We start from the raw sequence: 20,543 nt of genomic DNA, 5'->3' as shown, positions 1-20,543 counted from the left end.
CCAATAAAATCAATTACTCTGTTTAAAAGGCCTGTGTGTGAGGGAGAAAAACGAACTGGGAATAACCAATGTGCCTGTAGCACCAGGCTGCCTTTAACTAGCATGGTGTCCTCTTTATCATAGGGTTACTATTGCAATATTAAAATCTGCCTGTAGAACAGTGACTGATAGCCCAGCAGATGTAGAATTATTTTTTTTAAAGATAAGGACAAGGTTAAGCCAGTATGTTCATGTAGCAACCCAAAAAATATCCAGGTTTTATGACTGTCCTTTAAGGTAGGTGGTCTGGCTCGTTGATGGATTGTAGAAGCTTTTCTGGGTAAAATACTCACTTAAATTTGTGGATCAAACAATACACTTAAATGACCTTCACTTGAAGCTGCAGTTAATTATAAGTCATGTGGATGCTTAATGGAGAACTCAGTGCTTCAGTGTAACACAACTTCTGACACTGAAACAATAAATTCTTGTAGCTAGACAATGAGTTTTAATTGTAATCAAACTGAGAAAAGCCACAGAGCAAACAGAGGAGAGCCACTAAATGCATCATGTCCCAGTGCTGGTGTCAGGACCTGGAGGTGAGAGAGACTCTGTGCATGCCTGTGCCTCCAGTGCAGGAGGGCTGCGATGGCCTTTGACACGGGCTTTGCACAGAGATGCCCATGTAGGGAAGTGCCAGAGCCCTTCATGCTGGGGGCCATATCTGCCTCTGGAATTCCTGGCCAAGTGCCAGTGACATTTGTGTGTCCAGGCAAATCTCCTTCACCCTGGGCCATAAACAGCCAGGTAATTGGCTTCTCCCCTGTGCTGATAACGTACACTGAGCAAATTCCTACAAGTCATCCCTTGCAAAAGAGTTGTATTTGATGCTGTGACAGCTTTGCTAATTTGAAATAGCTGTGTGTGGGTCTGACACAGAGAGAACTCAGTTGTTGGAATTGTTAGGTTGCTATTGATACATGCAGATATTGATTTCTTAACTGCATATTGTTAGAAGAACTTTCCTCCACGTTCCCTTCAGCAGAGATGGTGGAGAAGGCACTGACCAATGCACAGGAGCCTTTAGGGATGCTGGGGTGGCAGATTTGGGAAGGGTGCCTTGAATTTGCTTGCAGAGCTGTGGTGAGCAGGGTTCTCAGAGCTGTGGTGTGTGATGGTTACTAAGCTACAGAGTCTTTCCTAGAATTGATGAAGTGACAGACATGCAGATGCTGTCCTCACATGGCTTTTCAGTTTGCCTGCCTTTAAATGGATTATCATGTTGTTGTAGGAGCTGGAGTTAATTGCAGGGTACACTCTAAATCTGTAACCAGGGGCTATCTTAATAGATTAGATACACTTTGATTTAGTTCAGGTTTTTTGTTTGCTGGGTTAAAGTGACATTTTAAAGAGAAATTTAGAATAGCATGGCCCTACTTCTTACAAGTTTTGTATGAAGTTAGCCTGAATAATTGGGATAAACTGGTTGGAAATCATGTGTTCTTTTAATAGAAGCACATTTGGGAGCAGAAATGACCTTTGTTCACTTTCCACTGTATTTTCCTGTCTAAAATTTCTGGAGCAGATAGAGTGTCTCTGAGTTTCTGTAATTTAATAAATGAAAGTTCAGTAGTTGCAGTCAGTAAATGACTAAACTCAGCCACAGTAGTTCCTCTTTTTCCTGAATTTCTGAAGGATGGTTCTTGTCATCTGTTACTGTATCTGTAAGTACTCAACATGTTAAAAATACACACAGAATTGCCAGAAGCTGTTGCTTATTAAATTAGTGTATATTCCAGAAAATTTAGTTTTGTACCTGGCACAGAGTAGGCAAGAACTACTTCAAGGCTTTTTATTCCAACTACAGAGCACTTCAGGATTCTTGGTGCTTTATAATAAAGATGAATTTGGGATGGAGAAGGTCAGGAAGGAAGATTCTTGATGTGAATTTTGTCACTCCCATGTGGTTGTGAAGAGCTCCAGGTTGTCCCTGGTGGTACAGCTGAAAACATGAACGTTGCAGGTCTTATTCCCAAACATCTGGGTCCTTGTGCCTGTGTTGCTTTTCTAACAGCTGGGATTGATGTTCAGACTCAGTGCTAGAGATGCAGGTTTAGTTTTTCTGGGAAAGCATTGAGATTGGAAAAGATAAGGAAAAGGATGGAGGAAGGCTTAAGGCCAGGACAGACCTGCTGGGGGCTGTCCTGAAGCAAACTGCTGAGAATTTACTGCAAATGTTGTGGGTGTTTCCTCACCAGGTGCAGACTGTGGGCTCTGGCTTTTAAAGCGCATCTTTTGCTTTTTTTCCTGAAGTTCTGCTTTTGAACCAGAAGAGAGAGGAAAGCAAGATGAGTGGTTAATAAATACATGTACCAGAAGTGCATAAATCTGTGAGCTTCAGTGCACATTTTGGCCAGCACACCAGAGGCAGCTCAGGGATAACCAGACACAGTCCAAACTCCAGTCCATACTTCACTGGAGGCTGGAGTTGTGTGAGGGTCAGCTCAGGGCACGGCCTCAACTTGTGTCACTTTTAACACTCAGTGGAAATATTGCAAAACACATTTCCAATTTTTACCCCAATTCTTGTTCTAGCATTTTCCTTCAGAGTTACCAAACTGTCTGGTAAAAACTGCAAAAGTAATTCTGGTTTAGTTGCTTGAAAATGAAGAACATTCCTGATATTCTGTACTCTGACAGAGCTGATACTGAGTGGGTTTTGTTATAAGGACAAACAGTACTGAACAAAAAGTTTGGACATCAAGATAATGTTCAGTTTCTACTGCATTACCCTGGCAAAGGAAGCCCTTTTTTTGTGGTTTTTTGGTTTTGGGGGTTTTTTTTAAGGCTAAAGAAAACTTGCACTTGAAACTTTGCTGTGCTTCCAGAATTCTGACTTTTGGTTCTTCTGTTCCCCAAATGCAGCATAACTGGGCAACAGAGCTTCAGCTTTGGTGTGCAGAAGTTGTTGTTCTCTACCTGACCTGGCTTAAGTTGAAGCTTAACTTACTGGTCTGTTCTTTCTGCTATCAGATATTTTTGTAGGCTGATCACAAGAGTTTTCCATCTAGTAGGCAGTGGTATAAATAGATCCACTAATTAAAAGCTAAAACTAGACAAATGTGGTTTAGAAATGAGTGCAGGCTTAGAAGCAGGGTTGCTGTCCATCAGCACATCTTAGCTAATGTTCTGGTGCCCTCTTCAGAGAGAATGACAAGTCTGGCTTTAGAGAATGAAAAGAAACAAGTTTAAGGAAAATTTGGGTTGTATGTTCTGTTTTACACAGTGTCTCCATTTCTCTCAACCCTCAGTTCTGACCTGGAAATACTCTGCTCCCAGAAAGCAAAGCTGTTTCTGTCCTTTTGGCTTTCTTTTATAAGAAGACAATATACAGGTGTTGTTTAAATTTATCTTGACCTCTGCCTTGAGCAGTTGCTGGGTCAGGATGCTCACACCTTGCATACACTGCACAGGAAGCTCTGGGGATATTTTCTGTCTGCCCAGAATGCAGAAGGTGGGTGATAGAGGCTGTTTCATTGTCTAATGCAAAGAATGAACTTAAATGTATTGTTCTGTCACCTTGTTAGTGAAAGCAAGTGCTGTTTACTGCTATGGTTACAGCTCTTGGACCTTTGCTGGGGTAATCTGTCTCAATGGAAAATAAATTTTACCTTCCTGGTTTGGAGTGGAAACTCAGACTTAAAATTTGATTCATAATCTCTCTTCTGATTTTGAGACTTTGACATTCTTGGCCTTGTATGAAAGTGTAGCTGGACTCTGTTATGTTCCTGTTTTGTAGAGCTTCTGATTTTTGGGACCATTTTATTATGGCCTGTTCAGGAAGTGTTAAATACTTAAAAGCTGTTACTGTGGAGGAAAACTTGTGTTTCTGGTGGTCTCAGGAGATCAAGCACAATGGGAAGATGAGATTGTCTGTGTAGAAGGGGGAAGAGGAGCTAAGCTGAGCTTGTGTTAAGGAAGTTTAATACAAAAACCAGTTCTGCTGGAGCAGCTCGAAATAAAAGCACTGAATAGAATGGTTTGCTTTTATTTAAATAAAAACTCTAAATAAAAGCAAACCATTCAGTTCAGGTGTGAGCTTTAAATATTACTGTCCCCAGCAATACTCAGTTCAACACTCAGAAAATCCTCAGCTCTGGTGATTGAAGTGTGTAGCATCCCTTATCTGTTATTTTAAATCTGTTCACTTTAATTCTTAACATTTGGTGCTTTATTGCAGTTCTTTTGGGGATGCTTTTACTCAATTTCAGGAACTGTTTGTGTTCAAAGAAAACTGTTCACCTGTGGAATAATAGGAGCTGTACTGATAATCTTGATTACAATAAAGTCCAGTTCCCACCCCCAGTGTGCTGATAGCAGATGCAGGGTGGTGCTGGCTTTGGTTAATGATAAACACAAATAAAGTGTGAGGTACATGGTGTGGATGAGCAGCTCCTGGGATCTACAAGAAGAATTACTTTGATTTGCTGTGATCACAAAGAGGGACTTGCTGCAAACAGATCACTTCCTTAGCTAAGAAGAGGAATTGTTCTTGGAACACATTAACATCAAAAAGAGGCAAAGCTTTCTGTAATGTCCCTGCCTGTAAACCTGAGCAGGTCTCCAGGGCTGTGAGGGGTCAGAGTTAACAGAGCTGATATTGGTGTTCAAAGTGCACCTCTCAAACCTCAGTTCTGTTCTGAGGACAGTTCTGTAGCATAGAGGCTTTTGGGGTACAGTTCACATTGCTTCCTGAGCCCACTGCCACCAGCAGTTCTGATCAGGAAATCTGGAATATGGATCTCAGTGGAGTGTACTGGGATATGGTCTAATATTTGAGACCTGAAGGATGAGTATGGTCCTCTTGTAGTCTGAGGTTCTTTGTTAGTGCCCTGAAGTAACTAAAAATGAAAAAAAAAAAAAATCCACTCAGCTTTAATGGTAATTTTCCCTCCACCTTCACTGTTCATAGAATGTGTCCCATCACTTCTGCCCCTCTTCCTGGGCTGCCTAAAGCACAGACTGCCAAAATGAATATTGTATTTCAGCTGTAGAGGTCTCCCAGGGAGTGTCTCAAACCATTGTCTGACAGAATTCTGAAATGAAATATTTAATTTTATTGCTCTGCTGGAAACTGGTAAAGCATTGAAAGGGATATCAGTGCTCAGATGAAACACCCAGGTAATGAGTTGATCATTCCACTGTAGGACTTGCTCAGTGCCAAGGACAAAATTGGGACTCAGGTTGCTTAATAATACATTCTGTACTTGAAGTCACTTTGGGACAAGTCAGTGGAGAAGCTGCAGGGTTGGACTGTGTGAAAATCCATTATCTGTCAGTGATTGTTCATAACTGGACCCACAGCACTGCCAAGAGCCCTGGGAGCAGGAAGAGAAGGGCTTTGAACCTGAGAGGAAAGGCTGGAGTGTGTGGGGTGCAATTGGGGAATTTTGGAAGGGACCATTCCTGGTTAGGTGCTGAAGAATCCAGTATTTGAAAGTGCTAAATGTGCCCTGTTTACAGTGAAAAGGCAGCTGACATAAATTCTAAATTCATGTTGCAACAAAGTACTGCTCCAGTTTTTCTACCAAGGAGTAGAAATTGTAAATTGTCTGTTTCAGTGTTGACTCATGCACAGTTAAATAAAATGGATATTTATTTTTATTTATTTTTTTACCCCTTGTCACGACCAGGTTGTTTTTACACAGACTCATTTATTGTGTGCTGAAGCTCTGTATTAAAATTCTAAAATCCTGTGCATGGATAAAAGGATTCTGTGGTAAAGCTGTGATGGTTCAAACCCAACCCTTCTCCCTCCTCCAGACAGCAGTCAGTGCTGGGGCTGCTTTAATCAGTAGTTTTCTATTTCCTACATTATGCTTCACAACACGTACCTGGGCAGTTTTGAAAGCAGCTTATTTTATTTCTTCAGAGCTGTGGTGGAAATCAAGGGACTATTTAGGATTAAAAACTTGGGTTGAAATAATGGATGAAAATATTTGTGCAACTGGCCTTTTCTTTTAGGTGGCAGACTATGGAATTATATCATTTACTGTAGCAGTTCTGTGCTGAGCAACACAAACACATAATCACTTCCTCATTTCTTTCAAACCTTGGGCATTGCTTCCATTGGTTCTGTGGACTGAATTATATGAATTTTAAAAAGCCTCCCCAAAACCAGCAGCAAGCTCCCATTTTTTCCCCTGTTTTAAAGTATATGTTTTAAAAGCCTTCTCTTTGTAGATGAGATCTCTGGTGCACTGCTCACTGAAAATTTCCTGTGGTCCCTCTCTGTCATAGGATGGCTTCCTATTTATATTCCATTTCAGCTGTGCTCTTGAAAGTGTACTCAAGACCATAAATGACTTAGTCTCATAGTTGTTATTTTGCAAAGAACTGTTTAAAATGGCTCTGGAATTGACCCTGACAGAGCTTTCCTGCCTATTGGAAATGCCTTGAATATTTTACTACAAAACCTTCCCAGTCAGAGAGGGTGAGTGAATCATGTGTCTTATCTCAAATCGTTGAGATAAATTTATAAAGCTGCTCTGTCATAATAAATTTAGCACTTCAGTTCTGGAGATTCAGGGAATTGGTAACAAGAGTAGCATTTTCATGGAAATACTGATGTTGAATATCAACAGTCTGTTAGAGGGGTCTCTCCAAGCATTTTAAGTCTTGTGAATATTGAGTTTGAACCACTTGGAGCAGTTCAGAAGTAGGTTAGAAAATCACTTGTGAGCTTTCCCATATGTTCTGCCCAGTTGCTTGAAAGTTCTAAGATGGTTTTGTTAGCAGCTCCTTTTTTGTGTTGTGCATCTCCCCCAGCGCTGCCCGTGGTGGCTGCAGCTCTCAGGGCTCTGGGGGCCTGTCCAGCCCAATCTGCAGAGCAGCTGCTGCTGTGTCTGCAAATAACCCTGCCCAGGACACCAGGAGAGCCATTGAATAGTTTTGCCTTTTTTGGCCTAGGTCACCATTTGTCTGAGGCTATTTTCTCCTGCTGCTCAAGGGCATTGTGGCTTAAATTAGTATTCACATGGTATAATGACACATTTGTGGCTGGATTTTTGTCCCTTCGTGTACACACGCTCACAGAAACACACATCCAACCCTACAGGCTAAACTATACAAACTTTTGCTGGTTTTAATGGTTGGAGTTACTCTGAATTTACAGGAAGTCACATGGGACAAGTTTTCCTGAGGTTTGAAGGAGCACTTCATTCTCCCCTTCAGGGTTTTGTTCCACAGTTTTGCACTCCAGGGTGTGAGGGCTTGGATGAGCCAAGGCTGTGACACCACTCTAGAGCTTTTCATGATATTATTTCTTAATGTGCATTATTGCTGCTGATTGCATAAGCAGTTCCTGCAGGAATTGCAGCTTATTTTAATTTCACTGCAGGGACACAGATTCCACCTACTGAAAAGATCAGCTGTCTTTGGTTAGTTATTCACCCTTCTTTATTTCTTTGCATTATTTTATAATAATATAGCTGACACTTGAATGCTTGCAGTGTTAAATTACATTAGGAGTGTTCAATCATGTGTTAATTAGCAATATTGACATGCAGAATGTAGAACCCCTCCATGTGAATCAGAAATGTGCCTCATTAATACACTTTAACAAGTTCATTTGCATGAAGCCATTTATTTGCAGTAGGCACAAAATGGTAGAGCTTTAGTTTTTTTTGTTAAAAGCTTGGAAAAGCTGAGTAAGAGGAAGTAGGAAGGGAGAAGATAATGTTGAGATGTTGGGGATGCTGGAGCTCAGCTGAGAACTGGATTTGTCACTGCCATTTTTAGGAGTGTGGTGTTAACTTCTGTCATCTGCTGCCTTGGTGTCTCAAGCACTTGTTAGTGGATGTTTTGTTGTTTATGGGTGGTTTATTTATTTTTTTTTTTCCTTTCAGTGTTCTCTTTTGCAAAGTAGAAATGTGCATGACAAGATAAACACAACAGAGATCTGTGAAAATTGTAACTGGGGTATGGGTTGTGGTTATTGAATAGAGTAGCATTACTGGAAAATAAAGCTACTGTGTGATCTGAGGTTAACTTCCAACTCTGGGACATCTGGCAGCACTCAAAGTGTAACATTACAAGAGCATATTTGCAGAAGCACGTTATTCTCACAATGGGTGCCAAAGAAAAGGAAAATACAACTTCTTTTAGTTTTCTAAATAAATAGATGTGGATAATGTGATTTTTGGAGAGCAGAGGACTCACTTTGGGCATAGAGAAAACAACTAAAAGATTCTGCAGGACCAGTTGTTCTGAGAAGGGAACTTGGTTCACCTTAGCTACGGGGTTTGATTGTTTATAAATATGTCTTCTGAAATTGATATCTTGCACTTGAGAATGTTTTCCCTTTTCTTTCAAGTGGCCATGTGGTTAGAAAAACAATCCAGTGATTTACAGCTTCTTTCTTGGAGGTTAGGTAGGGGCAAGTCTAAGTTGCCAAGGTGTATTGGATACTCAGAAATTGGGAATATTGCAATAAGCTGCTGGTGATCTCAGGCACCTGTGCAGTTACTGGAAAGTCATTTTCCTGGCTGATGGAGAGATGGGACACTTGGTTAGTCACCTCTCAAACAGCACAACTCTGACTCTGTCTTGTCATTTCTTTGTAGTTGGAGACAAGGTTCCTGCTGATATAAGAATTACTTCTATCAAATCTACAACTCTAAGGGTGGACCAGTCAATTCTCACAGGTACAGTTTTTGTGACTTTCATGTAATTATGTGCATAATTGGAAGTGCCTTTTCACCATTTATTTGCAGTGATCCATTAGAAACAAGCCTGCAGCTATTGAGGTTCTCTGCATTCAAGTGCAGTAAATTTCTCATCTGGTAACTTCTAGAGTGCCTGAATGTGTTGCTTCATCATTGGCTTTGTTTTCCCTTTAGTGGGATAAACATTCTTACTGAGTCTTGTAATGCTTCTTTGGCCTTCCCCTTTCCCCAACAGACACCAGCAATTTGTGGAAAATTAAAATTAAAAAAAAAAAAAAAGGTATTTCTCATCTAGTTCATGGAGTCTTCTAGGTTTGAACATCGTGTCACCACTCCAATCTGAAAGTATGTAAATCTTACTAAATGTCTTCTGCAACAACAGAGAACAATTTTTGCAATGCTGGCAGCTTTTAAGCTGCTGCCACTAAAGACTCAGTGCACTCGAGCCTTATTTGCTCAAATTCTGTGCACACACATTCATGTGTTTTCTGGTACCAGCCCTCAAATGCAGGAACTATTTTTAGAGTCCTTTTCAGATTTGTTGAAAACAAAACAAAGTAGCAGCACTTCTGAATATAGGAAAGAAGCTGGGAATCAACCAAGCATGCTACAACAGTTTTCTTTCAGCTGGAACATGGAGATCTGTCTGCCTGTTTTGGTAGCATAAATTATTGTTAACTAGCTTTGAATTTTAAAACAGTGAAGTATTCATGGGAAGCCTATTTTTCATCCTTGAATCTGTCTTGAAACAGGCTCCAGAGCTTTCACCACAGATCCTGTACAGCACAAGACTTATGTTTGGCATAGGAAAATGGATGCACTCATGCCTGTAAAGTTGCTGGAATGAGTAGAAATAGCCCATCAGAATTCTGTAAAAAGGGACTCTTACTTGCCTTTATTTAAGGAACAGAATTCTTGTTTTAATGGAAGCCTTTGCTGTTTTCAGCCAAGTTGATGCTCAAGTCTCCTGTTGGATAAAGCAGGACTGAGGTCTGAGATGCTGCTCAACAAAATCTTTTTAAAGGAAGGAGGCTTTGGCTCTCCTGAGCCTACACAAAGTTCTGTGACTCAGTGCTGAAGCTGAGAGCACCACCTTGTGAAATCTGGTGTAGCAGTGAGCACCTGCTTTTAGAGAAAAGGAACCTTTCTCTACCTGTGTGAACTTGTAGAAACTGATACAGAATTTTTGCTAAAAGCCAGACATTCTGTTTTCTTGGCCAACTGAAATCTTTCCTGTTTCACTTAAACAATTAAATTAACATCATTTGAGGAAAGAATTTTGACATCCTAAAAATTTCAGCGCTGAAGATCATAACTTTTTGATTCCCTCAGGACTCCAGGTAGAAAATCTCTTCTTAAGACTGTCATCTTTATTTTAGGTGAATCTGTGTCTGTTATCAAGCACACGGACCCTGTGCCTGATCCTCGTGCTGTAAATCAGGACAAGAAGAACATGCTCTTTTCTGTAAGTCATTTACTTTGAGCTTTTCAAAACATTTATAAAATAATACTGAAGCTGATAAAAAATGTGCAACACTTCAGGTCTTCCCCCCAAAACTGCATGACTTTGCTATGTTCTCTGTACATATCTCTATGTGTGTCTCCATACACATTGAACTAAATTAACTTTTAATGAAAGCTGTCCTCAGGGGAAGATGCTGGATGAAACCAGTCTATATGAGGAAAATTATTTTTGTCCTTCACAAGGAAGTCTTGGAGGGTGCAGCACGTGCACTTTTAGTTTTTCTGCAGTAATTTTCTAATGTAAAAGTTCTTCAGTGTGATGAGAGCCCACACAAATTGTGGTGGTGTGTAGATGAAGTTGAAAACTGGCTTTCTGTATAGGAGTGAAATAGTTTGTTCAATTTATTTGAAGGAAGGATTGAATGTCTTTCAGATAAGAGAATTAACTTTTTGCTGGCAGGCAGCTTAATTTTACTGTTCCTTTCCATGTTAAATATGTTCACACAGGGAGCCCCAGAGAACACATTTATTACTCATAGAGTAATATTTTCTAACAAAATAGAGCCCTAATTTTAAAAAAAAGAGAGGTAAAGCACATTCAGTATTCCAGTTGAAACACATACTGCTTGCTCAGCAGCTGGGTTTGCCTGTGGTGCTTGTGAGAGATCAATACTGACTCGTTTTGAGCCTGTTCTGGGAGCAGAAATTCCACCCTGGAGTGTTCCCTCACAGACACAGGCAGTGTCATCCTCTTCCTCTTTATCCTTTTCCATATCCTGGCTGAAGCACAGTCTGAACTTGCATGAGGTGGTTTGGTTCGAGGGGTTTTTGTGGTGGTTTTTGGTTTGGTTTGAGGTTTTGTTTTTTTTTTTTTTTTTGTTCAATTAAAACCAAACGTAAGAAACTCACCCCACAGAACCTGTTTGTAAATGGACTCCAAGTTTTCCCTGCTCTTCTTTACCTCAGGGTACAAACATTGCTGCTGGGAAGGCCATGGGGGTGGTTATTGCCACGGGGGTGAACACGGAAATCGGGAAAATCCGCGACGAGATGGTGGCGACGGAGCAGGAGAGAACCCCCCTGCAGCAGAAGCTGGACGAGTTTGGGGAGCAGCTGTCCAAGGTGATCTCCCTGATCTGCATCGCCGTGTGGATCATCAACATCGGCCACTTCAACGACCCCGTGCACGGCGGCTCCTGGATCCGCGGCGCCATCTACTACTTCAAGATCGCCGTGGCGCTGGCCGTGGCCGCCATCCCCGAGGGCCTCCCCGCCGTCATCACCACCTGCCTGGCGCTGGGGACGCGCAGGATGGCCAAGAAGAACGCCATCGTCAGGAGCCTGCCCTCCGTGGAGACCCTGGGCTGCACCTCGGTCATCTGCTCCGACAAGACGGGCACGCTGACCACCAACCAGATGTCCGTGTGCAGGGTACGTGCCACGGCTGCTGCTGCCGCTCTCCTCAGCCACGCCAGGACTCGGCACTGCTCACGTTCTCCTGATCCTGCCCCTTTTGGTTCTCCTATCACCAAAATCCTGCTCTGTTTTCCTAAGATAAGCCTCCACTTTGAGTTCAGTTTTCCGCTGTGTAGTCGTGAAGGCTTTTGTCTCTTTCCTTATTTAGTCATGGCCAAAAATAGCTGTGCCCACACTCATGGAGGAGAGGGTTGTTTGTAAGCAGCTTTTCATTGACTTGCCTGTGAGCCTTTCAGGTTACTGGTAATTCTTTGGTGTGATTTATGGCTTTTTTTAGAAAGTTACACTGTAGAACAGGCTGTGTGTAAGTGTCAAACACTTGCCTCTTCAATTGAGAAAGACAACAATGGTGGAGAAAGAAACTCACTGTGAGGAAAGGACATTTACTGCAGTAACGTTGGTAGTCAAAGGTGCTTTCACTCCTGAGTGGTTCCACCTTTATTGGGTTACCTCACCTTCAGGGGCTTGGCTGGTCTGATGGGGATCACTGCAGTGTTTTCAGTGTGCAGCACTGACCAATCTGGCAGCTTGAGGTGCAGTTGACCCTGTCACCAGCACTGCCAGGGTCATCTTCAATGCTGCTGTATTTTTAGGTAGGCATGAGTTCTGTGCCTCTCCTCCCTTCCCCCCAGTTCTCTGTCTAGTTGGCTAATTTGGGATTTCACTGCTGGTCACTTAACATATAATGCATGTTCAGTTGCCAGTTTGCCCTTCTGTGTGGGGATTTAATGGAGAAAACACTGAATTCTTCTGTTTAATAACTTTAGATGTTCAGTGGCACAGCAGCTCCAGCATGCAATGTCCAGAGCCTCATTACATTGGGTTAGAATTCCAAATGTGTGCATGTTGGGCTCTGCACACCAGTGGTGAAAGTTTGTAGGCCCTAAGCACTTTGTTCTCATGTGATTGATGGCTTTTTCTTCCTAATTGGTGGCTGACTTGTTCTACTTCCTTAAGTATCGTAGTATTTATACCTAAGAGACACAAAGCAGCTGCTCATCAGTATTCCAGAGGAGGTTACTTGCAGTAGAGTTGCATAACTGCCCTAGTCTTTGCAGGGATTCTTTCATCCTGCAGATGCCAAAAGCAGGAGGCTTCCCTGGTTAACTCATCATTTAAGTTGTGTTTATTTAAAAGCTCTAAATGCTCTGCTCCTTATTTAGAGGGCTAAATGTTTCAGATCTTGTCCAGCACAACTTGGTTCCTTGTTAATCTCTGAGGGCAGCAAAGGAACATAAATTGACGTTTTCAAAAATGTAGCAAAATTCTAATACCTGTGACAATGAGTTTATTTTATTGGGTTGTATTTTGTGAGGATGCTTGTCTAAAACAGAGGGCACACAATGAGAGGAGAGGAGGACATGGCTAAAATGTGATGTGATGTGACAAAATGGCCTGTGCTAACCAGTGGATCAGAAGTTCTATTAGGATACACCATCAATTAGTGAGAAATTATCTTCTCCAGTGCTACTCCAACGAGCCATGAGTGTGAGAGAGCTCAGGCACTGTGGTTTTTATCTCCATCCTCTCAGATGAGATTCTGCCTGCAGCTCTCCTAGAAAGGAAGCAAAGGAAGGACTGAGTTGCAGATCTCTTAGAGGTACAACTGCATCCTTCAGATTGGTGTCTGAATTTGAAAAGATCATTTCAATTTCAAAATATCATTTCCAGCCCACTGGAGTGGGCTGATTGGTTTGAACTCCAGTGTCCATGTGGTAAAGTGACTTGGAACTGGAAACCAGGACAGAAAACACTTTCATTTAAGGTTTTAAGGGTATTAAGAGAAACTGGCCATAGTCTGGCTCTTGCTAAAACCTCACCTCTTAGATCTCAGCTTTTCCTATTTGTAGATGCTTTTATTTTGATTTTGGGAGAAATTGTCAATGTCCAAGCTGACAGTGTCCAGTGAGCTGTGTTTGACTATTTCAAAGCAGAGCATTAATTCATGATTTGTGTTAATGAGAATTATTTCACAGGTGTGAAGCTTAGGAGGAGCCTGGATCTCCTAAGTGAGGATTGTCAGGAGCTGTGTGAATGGTTTTCCCAGCTGCAGTGTACTCAGTGCTGTGGTTTTCAGCTCTGTTTTTCAGAGCTCTGTAGGCAGAGGGGCTGTTCCCTGTACTTTGTGCTTCAGTGCATGGAGCTGTTCAAACACATGTGGGATCCAAGTGCACAGAACCAGGTCTTGTCTGGTTTGTTTATTCAGACTGAACTTGCCTCTTGTACCTGCTTGCCTAAGGCCTGTTTTAATCTCTTGCTTTAATTATTGTTCAAAGGTAGTAACACTTCTAACTCTCTAATTGCAGATGTTTATCCTGGACAGAGTAGAAGGAGACAGCTGCTCTCTGAATGAATTTACTGTAACTGGTTCAACATATGCTCCCATGGGAGAAGTGTAAGTGTTCTGTGCAAGTTAAACATTTGTGTGTTCATGCACTCACTGTTACTTCAGTCTGGAAAAGGGATGCATGTGATGTTCACTAGTGATTGTTGGTAATGAAAGGTCAGCCAGTGAGAATGCACACTGAAGGGCTGGGGAGGAAGTAATAAACAGGAAAACAAAGATAAATTGTAGAAAAGTAAACCTTCATAAAACATAAAAAGTCTCCAGTATTGCAATGTTCCCTTGATAATCTAAAAATTAAGGGGTAGAGAGGATTTATTTGATGGAAATCTTCCTGGACTGAGATCAGCTCTCTCAGTGCTTTTAGGTGAGGTTTACTTTTCTTATTTAAAAACTGGGTAAATCTGAAGAGGTGAGCATTTGCTAATCTGTGAGCTCAGTGTTTCCAATTCCCCTGCCTCAGAGAATGGGGAAGTTGTTTTTTCTGAGGCATCTTCTGAATGTGTTGGAGTTCCCTCTTAAATTGGCTGTAAATTCCTGTCCCTGGCCCTCAGTAGTTTATTGGTGTGTGTTTGTCCCAGCCTTGGCTATTTGAGCTGCTGTTAAACCCCGTCCTTTAGGAAAGGAATGAGGTTTGGTTTACTTTATCAGCTGCAAGTCTCTACCAGTGAGGTAAGTGGCTCATCCTGGAATCATCCTGGAAACTTCAGGAATTTTTAGGACTCTGCTTCTTGAAGAAAAGCTTCTTTTTGCTGGGTTGCTGCAGCTCCTTCTACTTGATCAGTCCTCCATGTGTTCTATAACCTTATCAATTCAGTTTTACTTGCAGAGGAGAATTCTGCTGTGGATGATGTAGAATTTAATTTCAGTTATTGTAAACATCTCAGCCTTGTGCAGTTTCACTCGTGTGCCTCTGACTCCTGCAATCTTGCCCATCTCAATAATGATTATCTCTGTTTAATTTCCATAGCAGTTAAGACCCTGGTGTTCCCAGCAGCTGGAAATCTTAATTCCCCAGTTCTCTTTTTTCTTTCAGAGCTAATTGCTGTCAAAAGCTTCTGCTTTCATTTCAGGAGGCAGCATTTGCGTAGACAAGGTGACTCCAGACCTTGCCAAACTCCCAGCTATTGCACTTCAGCTGGGCTCAGAAGAGCTCCAGATAAACAAAATAATAAAATAGAGTGTGGTGACAGATGGGGGGATAATGAGACAGACAGCAATGTTTGGTAATGTGCTGTTTTCACTTGCTGAAGTTGAGGGAATGTGAACCAGCGTGTTAAACTCACTTCATTGGGGACACAAAGGATTCTGAGAGAGGGAAATTGCCTCAGAAAGGCTCTTACTGGAGCACAGGGCAACTCAGCTCAACTCCAGCCCTGAGGGCTGCTTTATTTCTGCATTTATGGACAGCTTTTAGACCAGTGGCTTTGGGGGGATTTTAAGTAAGGTGACTGACTTCACCTTGGATTGCAAACTGTCACTGAAAATGGAGTTTGGGGGGGACAAGAAGGAATTCATCCATTGCACTGCCCCAGAGCAGGACCTGCTCCAGATATGAACCATTTCTGACAGGTCTTACTTGGTACTTCAGACACTGTTGGCTTCCACAGCCTATTCCATTTCATAACCATCACCTGTTCTTGCACAAAATCAGTAATTTTTCACTTACTGGTAACATATAGCATACCTAACTTTCCCCTATTCATTCAGAATATAAAATCACAAATATTTCTTACTAAAAACCTCCCAGATTTCATACTGATTTGTTTTCCAGGGATACTGGGAGATTGTCAGAGTTTGGAGTAATTCTGCCATGTCTCAGCACACTCAGTGTTACTGCAAACTGAGAGCACAAACCCAACAATAATTAGGAACTGCAGCAAAAGCTGGCAGATAATATCTGACCTTCAAATGAGTTCATCTTGAAAAACCTGGAGCTGTAAGGAAAAGAAATTCCTTTCTCCAGAACTGATCCCAGCACCTTAGGCTCTGCATTGTTCTTCAGAAACTGTTGATAAGGAACACAAAAAAAGAGGCTGTAAAAAACACACCCTGGTATAACAAATTATGAATATTCCAATATGCTGGTGTTCTTTGAGTTGAAAACAGGTGAAAACAGGAAGTTTTGGGTGGGATGGGTGAGGTGACAGCCTGAGAGCTGGACTCTAAAGCCACAGCCTATGGCTGTAGGATTATATGCCAGATGAACCATTAAAAACAAACTTCACACTTGTTTCCTTAAGATTCCCTTTGTTCTCGTGCTGTGTTACACAACGCTGGAATTGGTTTGCAGTACCACAAGTGAACAAAAGCTTACATAATGGGACATGTCATAGTCTGTGTTGTGAATTCTTGGAGTAATGATCCACATCTTTCCACCATCAGACCTTTTTCCCCCTCCTTCAGAGCTTTAATGAAAGATGTTCTCTCTTAGCTCTGTGGTGGTGATTTTGCTAAGGGAAGATAACAGTACTGAGCACTGTCTTCATTCTCTTGTGCTTGCTGTAGAAGTCTGGGAATGTTCCAGAAAAGGAATCAAGTCACTGTTTCCAAGTGTGAAAGGAGAGAAGTTGCTTCTTTCTTGTGATGTCAAATGTACCTTCCCCCTCTCTGAAGCCTTGAGATATTGATTATTGAATCTGTTTCACTACTAGAAAAGAGCATTTTTTTCCTCATGAAGTTAGTCTTGTGAAAGGACTTCACTTTTCATGGCTTTAGGAGGCTCACATACAATACAAATCAATTGTTAGGAAATTAAAGAGGAAAACGTGCTTTAATGCCTGCCCAGTACATGCACTTCATGCATGGCAGTAAAGCTGCAGAATATGCAGCAGGAAGGAAGCTGAGCTGCTCAGGCATCCTGCAATAATATCCCTGTCCTGCTGGGAGCTCCCTCCAGGCCCTGCACAGGGTCAGGCTGAGCCCTTCCCCAGGCTGCTGTGTGTGACACTGGCCCTGGAGCACTGAGCTTTTGTCACCCTGGGGCTGATGTCATCAGTGACCTCCTCATTCCCCTCATGATCCTGATCCAAACTCCAGAACTCCCCTTCATCAATCCTGCTCTTCCCAACAACACTTGTATAGTTCCAAATGCATAACTAATGAGCATTGTACTAAATGGAAATGCAGTAAAGAGCATGAAGAAATGAGATGCCAATACTAAATAACTAACTTGAGTCTCCTCCTTTTCTTCCTCTGGAAAGGCACAAAGATGACAAACTCATTAAATGTAGCCAGTATGATGGTCTTGTGGAACTTGCAACCATCTGTGCACTCTGCAATGATTCCTCTCTGGATTACAATGAAGTAAGTTCATATCCTGGAGCAGAGGAGAGTGTGGGAATGAGGATAAGTGTTCTCATCTGTCTAGGTAATACCTTCCAGTGCTAAATCCCCTTCTAGTGAAGGGGGGAGAGTATTTAGGCTCTCTGAAGTATTAATTCTGAGAATTACTTGTTTGTTGAGCACTGAGAACTAAATCCAGCAGCAAGTGTAATCTGTAATTTGGAGATCTCCTGATGCTGCTTTCTTGCTTTGCCTTGCTGCCTTATGGTTGCTACCAAGTCTCAGAATGTCTTAAATGCTTGATGATAAAATACTGACATCTCTTTCTGCTGCTCTTGAGGGTAAAGGCTTCAAATTCCTACAAATTAAACTCCTCAAAGCTGCTCTTTTAAAATAGCTTTACTTGTTTCATGAGCCACATGAAATCTTGGAAAGCTTTTTGGTTTTTTTTTCCCCCTGTTGTGACACTTGAGCTTTTGTCTCTGGTAGGTTCCAGGTGAGGTTTAAAGTCCTGTGCTTTTGTTTGCTTTGTGTTAACTCAAGGCTAAGGGAGTTTATGAGAAGGTTGGTGAAGCCACAGAGACGGCGCTGACGTGTCTGGTGGAGAAGATGAACGTGTTTGACACAGACCTGAAGGGACTTTCCCGAATCGAACGCGCCAACGCCTGCAACTCGGTGAGCCCTCCTTCCCTGCCATTGCTGGCACACAGCTCTGCAGTGTGCATCACCTCAATGCACCTTATGCTTCTTGTTTTGAAAAGGTGATAAAACAACTGATGAAGAAGGAATTCACTCTGGAATTCTCCAGAGACAGGAAGTCCATGTCTGTCTATTGCACCCCGAACAAACCGAGCCGCACGTCCATGAGCAAAATGTTTGTTAAGGTCAGTCCCTGACTGGAGAGAGAGAGAGAGGTGATGGAAGGGCTGCAAAGTATTTTAAAAATTAAAAATTGCAATGTAACTGTAAATTAAAAATCAACTTAACTTAAAAATTACAGTGCAACTAACTGCAGCTTGGAGTGGGAGGAAGGGCTTGGTAATTTAAGCAGATGTTGTAATGGAAAGGATTTATTAAGCTAAATTACTTCTTTTTTTTTGCCTCTGCAGGGTGCTCCTGAAGGTGTGATTGACAGATGCACACATGTCCGTGTTGGAAATGCTAAAATACCTTTGACCTCAGGAATTAAGCAGAAAATAATGTCTGTCATTAGAGAATGGGGAACTGGCAGAGACACATTGCGGTGCTTGGCTCTGGCAACCCATGACAATCCTCCCAAAAAAGAGGAAATGAATCTGGAGGACTCCTCAAATTTCATTAACTATGAGGTAAGATCAGTAGCACTTTTTCCTCTCCCAAACTGGAGAATGGTGGCTTCTTCTGTTTGATTATTCCTCGAGGAAGTTACATCTGAGAATTTTCTTTCTGGGTATTTTTGATGACAGACACAACAGTTCCCCATTGTATGGAGGGAATGCTCAGTCTAAGAAGAGACTTTGTGTTTTAGAAGAAATTGTTGACAGCAGGTAGCTATTTTTGGCTAAAAGCCCAAGAAGAAATCAGTTAAACAGTCCAAAAATTGCATTGTGGTTTCAGCTTTTATGGTTTTTCAGTTTGGCATTGCTCAACTGCAAGACCTTTTTGGGGATTTTGTGATGGCACATACCTCTGTGAGAGTCAGGTTCACTTCCCTGCCTCTGTGTTGTCAGCTGCAAGGGCTCAGTCTGTGATTATCATCTTAGCTGCTCTGTAATTTTCCAATGAAATCTGTATCTGGTATTTAGGAGAAAAGTAATAACAGTTGCATGAGTTTTTGCCTTGTGCTCTCTCTGCTCCTGGCACTGATGATAAAAATGAAAGACCCAATGCTTGCAGGTTGAATTTGCAAGGCTGGCAAGTAGAACACGTTTTAACTTCAAATTAGTGCATTTGAAGCAAAATGTGGTAATGCAGGACAAGGAGTGATCCCAGATGTCACAACACAGGTGTAGCATGCAGGGAAAACAATTATTTCACTGCTACTGGAGGAGGAATCTGCAGGATCTTGCACTAAAACTCTCCGGATCTTGTTTCAGACCAACCTGACATTTGTGGGCTGCGTGGGAATGCTGGATCCCCCGAGGATTGAGGTGGCTTCATCCATAAAGCTGTGCAGACAGGCTGGCATCAGGGTCATCATGATCACCGGGGACAACAAGGGCACGGCCGTGGCCATCTGCCGCCGCATCGGGATCTTTGTGGAGGATGAGGACGTGTCCACCAAGGCCTTCACGGGCAGGGAGTTTGATGAGCTGTCCCTGGCTGCCCAGAGGGATGCCTGTCACCACGCCCGCTGCTTTGCCCGCGTGGAGCCTTCCCACAAATCCAAAATCGTGGAGTTCCTCCAGTCTTTCGATGAGATCACAGCCATGGTGAGTGATGGGTATTGGTTAGAAGGGCAGATGATGTTTAAACTCTAATTCCCCATTCTGGACAACACTTGCTTCCATGTTTCCCTGCATTTAATGAGTTTTGAGGATCCAAAACCACACCCAGTGCAAAATTCCTTTCTGGATCTGTGTGTTAATGCCCACCTTATTTACTGATTCATTTCCAACCCTGAATTCTCATTTTAGACAGGTGATGGTGTCAATGATGCCCCTGCACTGAAGAAAGCAGAAATTGGAATTGCCATGGGTTCTGGTACTGCAGTGGCCAAAACTGCTTCTGAAATGGTTTTAGCAGATGACAATTTCTCCACGATTGTGGCTGCTGTGGAAGAAGGACGTGCAATTTACAACAACATGAAACAGTTCATCCGATACCTGATCTCCTCCAATGTTGGGGAAGTTGTTTGGTAGGTTTAAATTTATTTTTTTCTTTGAGCTAGAGTAGTGATGATGGAGTCTTCCAGTATTTCTCACTAAAACCAGAGAAGGAGGTTCTCCAGGCAGTGGGTCTCTGTGGAAGCTGCATGTTTCTGGCCTGTCTTTAGTGAAGAGCTTGCCCCCGAAGTTGCACAGTTGTCTTTAGAATATTCTAGCTCAGTAGGTAGTGCTTTCCAGTTATTTCTATGATTGGAATAATTCTCTAGAGAAGGAAAACCAAAACCTTAATCAAACAGTACGAGATGTGGAATTTCAGATAACATAGTCCCAGGCATAGCTTAGATGTTTGTGTAACCTCAGGTTCCAGGAACATGTCTTGTGTTCCTCTGGAAGGAGCAGTGGTGACCCAGCACTACAGAATGCATTGCTGGTGACAAAATGTGAATGTTGATCTCCTCACAG

The 20,543-nt window shown here is 42.2% G+C and overlaps 1 protein-coding gene across 2 annotated transcripts in view; it reads left to right on the top strand.

Annotated features, from left to right (window-relative positions):
* The window catches only part of ATP2A2 (ATPase sarcoplasmic/endoplasmic reticulum Ca2+ transporting 2), a 44,158-nt gene that overhangs the window by 14,477 nt on the left and 9,138 nt on the right, over window positions 1-20,543 (top strand). For both annotated transcript variants that reach the window (XR_011681926.1, XM_071445042.1), the window contains exons 6-15: window positions 8,604-8,684; window positions 10,085-10,170; window positions 11,136-11,600; window positions 13,952-14,040; window positions 17,193-17,295; window positions 17,818-17,949; window positions 18,036-18,158; window positions 18,384-18,602; window positions 19,350-19,685; window positions 19,890-20,110. Coding sequence is in view for 1 of the 2 variants with exons in the window: in XM_071445042.1 (XP_071301143.1) it covers window positions 8,604-8,684; window positions 10,085-10,170; window positions 11,136-11,600; window positions 13,952-14,040; window positions 17,193-17,295; window positions 17,818-17,949; window positions 18,036-18,158; window positions 18,384-18,602; window positions 19,350-19,685; window positions 19,890-20,110 (1,855 nt within the window). In the remaining variant the exon portion in view is untranslated. The remainder of the gene's footprint in view (window positions 1-8,603; window positions 8,685-10,084; window positions 10,171-11,135; window positions 11,601-13,951; window positions 14,041-17,192; window positions 17,296-17,817; window positions 17,950-18,035; window positions 18,159-18,383; window positions 18,603-19,349; window positions 19,686-19,889; window positions 20,111-20,543) is intronic.

This window comes from Agelaius tricolor, unplaced genomic scaffold (assembly GCF_023055355.1).
Source record: "Agelaius tricolor isolate 1412-34295 unplaced genomic scaffold, bAgeTri1.0.p SCAF_20, whole genome shotgun sequence".
Classification (NCBI taxonomy): Eukaryota; Metazoa; Chordata; class Aves; order Passeriformes; family Icteridae; genus Agelaius; species Agelaius tricolor.
The sequence above is the reverse complement of the archived record's forward strand: the minus strand, read 5'-3'. Positions and strand labels throughout refer to the sequence as shown.